Consider the following 6,855-nt stretch of genomic DNA (forward strand, 5'->3'; position numbering starts at 1 on the left):
TCCCGTAATGGGGAGTATCATATACTAGTATCGTGCATATGATACTACTGTATGATCCTACTTTCGTAATGCATAGTATCATAAGTTAGTATCTTAGATTGCATTATTAATTTTCATGCATGACACAAAGTAGTACAACATTTAATATGAAATGGTATTATAATATGATACCATGTCCTCTCTTTCCTTATTTAGTTATGTTCCACATCATCAAAAAAGTGTAATTGTCATGCATGATACCGCCTATAATACTCCCAACCCTTGCACGTCGCCAAAGGAAAAAATCATTAATAACCCGATCAAATGAACTCAAATTCAATTCAATTCAAACTTAAATAAAGTTTGAAAACTATTTACGCATAGTAAATCATTTTGGATTTATATTTGACTTTAATTTGAACCTAAATCAAAAATAAATTTTATAAATTATATTGGATTTGAATTTGACTTTAAGGAAGCATTACTTGTATTTGAATTGAATTGAACTGGCTTGGTAAATTATGAAATGATTCGTAAATTGTTATAAATGATCTTTAATTCTTATATATAACAACAAGCTTGCAGCTAGTGTGGCTCAATTCACCGAGATGCGCCCCATTCCACTGTTCGTGGATTCCTCGAGGGCTTCATACCCAGCTCCTTCTTTGGTTAGCACCCTGTAGCCATCCCGACGCCTTTGTCGTCTCCATTCTAGCCATGGTGGGCGAGGCGGCGCTGCATTACCATTTCGCGCGGAGGCATAGATCGAGGCACACCGGCAAGCTGCCTTGCATCCCATGATGTAGAGGCCTATAGCTCCGGCTCCGCCAACAACGTAGTCTTCATCTCCGACTACGACGAGTAGGCGCACGGTTTACAACCTTGTTTGGCTGTGGTGAGGAACTACACGGGCGTGCGGGCGAGATTATTTTAATTAGGTTTTATTTGGTGATTTGGACAGTGGTTTTCAAAATTAGAGCATAATGGATTGAACTAATTAAGGCTAACCATGGTTTAGTTTAATTAACATTTCATCTAATGTTATTATCTAACACATGAGGGGTTATGTGAAATGAGGGATTAACTGAAAAGGGACCCATGTGTAAGTGGGAGTGGCAAGAAGAAGACATATCTGATGCATTAGTATTGTGTGTTAATCGGCGTGCGTTACTAGTATAATAGTTATTATTAGTGTGCTCTTCACGTGCCACGAATGGGTGCAAGCCTCATTGCCGGGGAGTAAGTTTACTAGTGGCATGCCATCAATACGCTACTAGTAAGAAGTTATCAATAGCGTGATACTAGTGGCATGTCGTCTACATGTCACTTATTACGATGTTTGCTTGCCCTGTACTAGTGGAATATATTTTCGAATTAGCTGGGCAAATCCCATCTCCAACAACGTCTCACGACATGGTTTCATGACTAGCCGAAAAGCTACCTTTATAATTACTTAGTCATAGAGTAGTGTTTGATAGACCTTAAGTAAGTTGACTCACGTACGGAGTACATTCAAGGCCTCGAGTCTAGAACATGTCATATACATTATCTCATAGACTAACATATGTCAATATCTCGATGAGTCTAAAAGTAGGTTAGTCCGACTCTATTATCCCATCTCCAAGTTCATACTATCGGGTTAGTATCTCTATGCTCATGATTTGTGAAATATAGTCATCAATCAAATCATATACTATTCAAAGTATGTGTGTCTGCATATCCTTATCAACTAAGAACCATTAGAACAACCGTCATATAATATCCAGTATCATAAACAAGCCACGTACTTATTGATACATTATAAATTACGATGTTCAACGATAATACAAATATCTCACGAATACATAAGGAAATAACATAATCGCCTGATTGTCTCTAGACCATATTTTTAACAATAGGCACAAACAAGGAGAAGAATTAAATAAAGAATAAGAAAAAAGATGGATACCTGGCTAGCTAGATGCATGCTTACATCATGTCAACTTGCAACCACAACAACTCTCCTAAAAACACGAGCATTGGCATCTACAGTACAAACCATTACCAGGAGGGAAGGCAAAAAAATTGGCATGATGGAACTACCTTCCCAAATATTAAGGGATCGTTGATCATCGATGGGTCGGTCTCACTAATTAACAATGATCAATGTCGGAATTGATTAATCGAATTAGGATGGCTACTACCAAATCTTGGTCCTGCCAAACGAGGGGCGTGAGGAGCAGCCCCTCCAAGCCCTAGGGCGCAGCCAAGGGGGAGAGGACTTGGACTCCAAGTCCAATCCTATTCCTACTAGGACTTTTTCCTTTCCCTAGCCACATGGGCTTTTGAGGACTTGGTGCGCCTAGCCCAATAAGGCTAGGGTGCCTCTCCTCAACCCATGCTAGCCCTTGGGTCGTGGTGGACCCACTTGTGGACTTCCGGACCCCTTCAGAATTCTCCAGTACCTTCTATAAGTTTCACGGTACAATACCGAAAAAACTGCACTTATTTTTAGGAGCCAAAATAAATCTTTACCTCTCAACCATTCTGAGACTCTTTGTGACATCCGGGATCTCATCCGGGACTCCAAACAACATTTAGTTAGCAATCATCAAATATCCAAATACTACTCTAGCATCAACGAACGTTAAGCGTGCGACCCTGCGGGTTCGGGAATCATGTAGTCGTGACTGAGACACCTCTCCAGTCAATAACCAATAACCGGGACCTGGATGCCCATATTGATTCCTACATATTCCATGAAGGTCTTTTCTCGGTTGAACCATGATGTCAAGAATTCGGTTTATCCCGTATGCAATTCCCTTTGTCCGACGACATGTTACTTGCCCGAGATTCATAGGTCTACAACGGATCGTCCTAGAATGCATATGGTTGAATACAATGATGATAATTCGGACGATGAGGTTGATGTCTATACTACTGAGTTTGTTTGGTCCTCAAAGCCCAAACCCTATACATGCAATGCTCTTAAGCCCATTTGCAAGATCGTGATGATGGGATGAAGTTCACTTTGATATATCTAAGTGTGATAGAATATTTGATGCCCTGTTGCAAGATAAGATGATTAGAATATCACACACCATACCGCCGTTTGAGGAGCTTAAACGGCGTGCTTATTGCAAGTATCATAATTTATTTTCTCATGCTACTAACGATTGCCATGTTTTTCGACGACAGATACAATCGGCCATTAATGACAGACGATTGAATTTTGCTAAGATGCAAGTTGATAAACAACCCTTCCCTATAAACACCATGGACATGGAGGGAAAAAAATGTTAATTCGGCCTAGCATAGCCGAATCTGCTAATAAAATAATGTTGTTATTGGTGAATCCAGGAAAGGCAAGGAGGGCGACAAAGTCTTGGGAAGAGAGGTTGTGCTTGATAGGCAACACGATGGTATTGAAGATCACCATAAAAAATCCCGCACTCGGGGGGTAATGATACGTTCATTTTCCATCATGTTTACCTACTGTTAATTATTATGTTTTTATGCATAATAATGCTTTGTGGAGTAATTCTAATGCCTCTTCTCTCATAATATGCAAGGTCAACACAAAGAGGGAGAATACCGGCAGCTGGAATTCTGAACCCAGAAAAGCTACGTCAGAGTTACCTATTCTGAACATTTCCAAATGAGCTGAAAATTTACGGAGAATTATTTTGGAATATTGGAGCAAATAACGAAAAACTACATTTATAACTACTAGGTTACCAAGTAGTGTTTGATATACACTAAGTAAGTTGATTCACATCCTAAGTACATGTACATTCGAAGTCTCAAGTCGGGTTTGTCCAACTCGATTATTCCCGTCTTCAAGTCCATATATACTACTGGGTTAGTATTTCTATGCCAATGACTTGTCAAATATAGTTATCAACCGAATCATGTACTATTCAAAAGATGTGTGTCCACATAACCTTATCAATTAGGGACCATTAGAACAATTATCGTACAATATCCAATATCATAAACAAACCACATACTTATTGATACATATCAATGACAAGTTGAACGACAATGCAAACAACTCATGAATACATTAAAGAATAACGTAATCGTGGGACTGCCTCCAGGACATATTTTCAACGACACAAACAATGAGAAGAATTAAATGAAGAATAAGAAAAAAAAATGGATAGCTGGCTAGCTAGATGCTTACGTCATGTCAACTTGCAACAACCCTCCTGAAAACAGAGCATTGGCATGTACTACAAACCATTACCAGGAGGGAAGGAAAAAAAAATCGACATGATGGAACTACGCTCCCAAATATTAAGGGACCATTGATCATCGATGGATCGGTCTCACTAACTAACAATGATCAACGGCGGAATTGATTAATGGAATCAGGGTGTCTACTACCAAATCTTGGCCCTGCCGCTACCGTTGTGCTTCTTGGAGGTGCCCCGGAAGTCGGCGAGGATCTGCTCAAGGCAGGCCACGGAGCACGGCAGCACGATGGGGCGGTCACCAGGTTTGCCAAACTCCTCCTCAGCCATGTTGAGGAGCTCCCGGAAGGTGTCGCTGGTGAGGCAGCCGATGGGAACGAAGAACCGGCTGCCGTCCCGGGTGTAGGCCGCGAAATGGCCCCGCGGGCACGACGCCACCGTGGCCGCTGCACCAGCGGCGGCCGTAGGGGAGGTGACCTTGCTGCTAGCACTGCCGTGCCATTTCTTGGAGATCTCCACTATCCTCACCATGATCGATCGATAGATAGATGTGTGTCTGTGTTTGTGTGTTGTGTTTCCTGCATTTAGCTTGTGGCCAGTGAGATGTGAAGGTAGCGGGAGCTCAGGTGGGGTATAAATAGATGCTTAGTGTGGCGCTGTGGCGATTCAGGCTGCAGTGGGGCTCTGGCATTTGCATGGAGAGGATTGGGATGGATGGGAGAAGTTAATGAGAAAATTAAAGGAGGGGGCAGATGAGAACATAATTCATCATTGACTGTATTTGTGTGGCGTGTGATGTTGGAACTTTTGGAAGATAGGTATATATGTCAAATTCATCCTGATGATGACAAAAATAGTAAAATGGCAATGTTTCATCAAGCAAGTGAGAATATGTACAACAAATGTTTGTGTATCACTCCATCTGACATCATATTTGCAGTTTCACACACTTATTAATATGGCTAAATAATAGTACTGTTTTACCAAATTTTTCCAGTGATGTTTAGGTGTGTATTGTCAAGCTAGTTACTAGATGATACATCATCAAACCTTTTGTAATTTTAACATGTAATGCTGCTTAATATACAACAACTGGTACGTTTTGTTTTTGAATGCACCATAACAGGTACGTTGAAAACATAATTTGTCGTACGTGTATTCAAACTGTCACGAGTTATTGCGCACGTACATACGTGGCGGAGTTTACTGTATTGAATTCATCGGTGTCCCCCGCAAAAAAAAAAGAATCTTCATCGGTGTACAAGTAAAGCCTGCAGAGTACGTACGTCCGGTGCATGGATATTTTTGGGCCCAAAACCTGGCCTCCCTCGCATGTTATACTGTATATCCATATTTGGTATTACAGATAATCAGAAAATAAAATCAACATATAATAATCATGTGGTCATACAGGCAACGGAGGACAGTAGGGCCGTGTGCTTCGCTAGCAAAACCTGGGTCATCTTGGACCACAAATATGCCTAGGACACTTGTCGCGCCAAGGGAGCACATGCATGCAATCAGAACTCCAGATTCCACCCCTCAAAATAATTCCAGATTCCGGGTACGTACGGCAGCATGGTACATTTATCCATGGATATAATATATCCCGGTACTCCCTCCATTTCGCAATGCAGCGTATACTAAGTTTTTATTTATTTATTTATAAGAGTCAAACTTGTTTACATAGCCATTGGCATCTAAAACACTAAATACATAAGATATTGTGATACACTTTATGATGAATCTAATGATACTACTAACTTTGTAGAAGCGAGTGTTGACTTTTTTAAATCTAGTCAAATATACACTTGCTTAACTTTAAAAAAATTACTGTTATATGCACTGCTTTCAGTGCTTTGTTAAATAGAGGGAGTATAACTACATGTCTACATGCACGTAGAAAACCATACAGAGAACTTGTACGTACATCGGTCGGATCTAGATAGGACCGGCAGCAACGGCAGAGACACAGCCCACGGGCCGGTGGATGAGACACACATCTCTTTGGTCCTAGTATGCATCATGGCCGCCTGCCAGCTAGGAACAAATGCTAGAGACCGTCGGTACGACACAATATGCAGCATGACTAGTAGGCAATGCTAACTACTAAACTGAATGATCCGTGTCCTCTAGTACCATATTTTAACCATCCAGTGTACGTCTGTACATACTCCCTCCGTTCCCAAATATAAGTCTTTTTAAAGATTCCATTAAATGACTACATATGGAGCAAAATGAGTGGATCTATACTCTAAAATATGTTCACATACATCCGTATATTGTATTTCATTTAAAATGTCTAAAAAGACTTATATTTAGAAACGGAAGGAGTACTATTTTTAGTTGTATGTCTGCATATATTGAGTGTCGACGTTGGATCCATTCTATACAAAAGCATGTAGCATGTACATGCATGAAGATGCCGTATATGCATTCATGCATGTGAGAGTTTATGTCTATATATGTATACATTCCATCTATTTTACAACCGGCTGTAGAATAGTTATTCTACAGCAAGTTTCTCCTGTTTTCACTATTGTATAAAATGCCTTTTTTGAAGTGTTTGTAGGACTGACGCAAATCATATACTCTTGGAAAGACATCAATTAGGTTTAGCTTTTTCATTCAGGATAATTTTTAAGATTTGTGACGGTTTAAGGGCAGTTTTTTTTAAATAAGATTCATAGGCACTAGCACG

General features: G+C 40.3%; 1 protein-coding gene across 1 annotated transcript; it reads right to left on the reverse strand.

Annotated features, from left to right (window-relative positions):
- Positions 1-4,003: 4,003 nt before the first annotated feature.
- On the reverse strand, positions 4,004-4,744 carry LOC123041088 (auxin-responsive protein SAUR36-like). Its single transcript, XM_044463787.1, has one exon. It carries the CDS (start codon positions 4,683-4,685, stop codon positions 4,344-4,346), a length of 342 nt encoding a protein of 113 aa, XP_044319722.1. The 5' UTR covers positions 4,686-4,744; the 3' UTR covers positions 4,004-4,343.
- Between the last annotated feature and the right edge of the window lie 2,111 nt (positions 4,745-6,855).

This window comes from Triticum aestivum, chromosome 2B (assembly GCF_018294505.1).
Source record: "Triticum aestivum cultivar Chinese Spring chromosome 2B, IWGSC CS RefSeq v2.1, whole genome shotgun sequence".
Classification (NCBI taxonomy): domain Eukaryota; kingdom Viridiplantae; phylum Streptophyta; class Magnoliopsida; order Poales; family Poaceae; genus Triticum; species Triticum aestivum.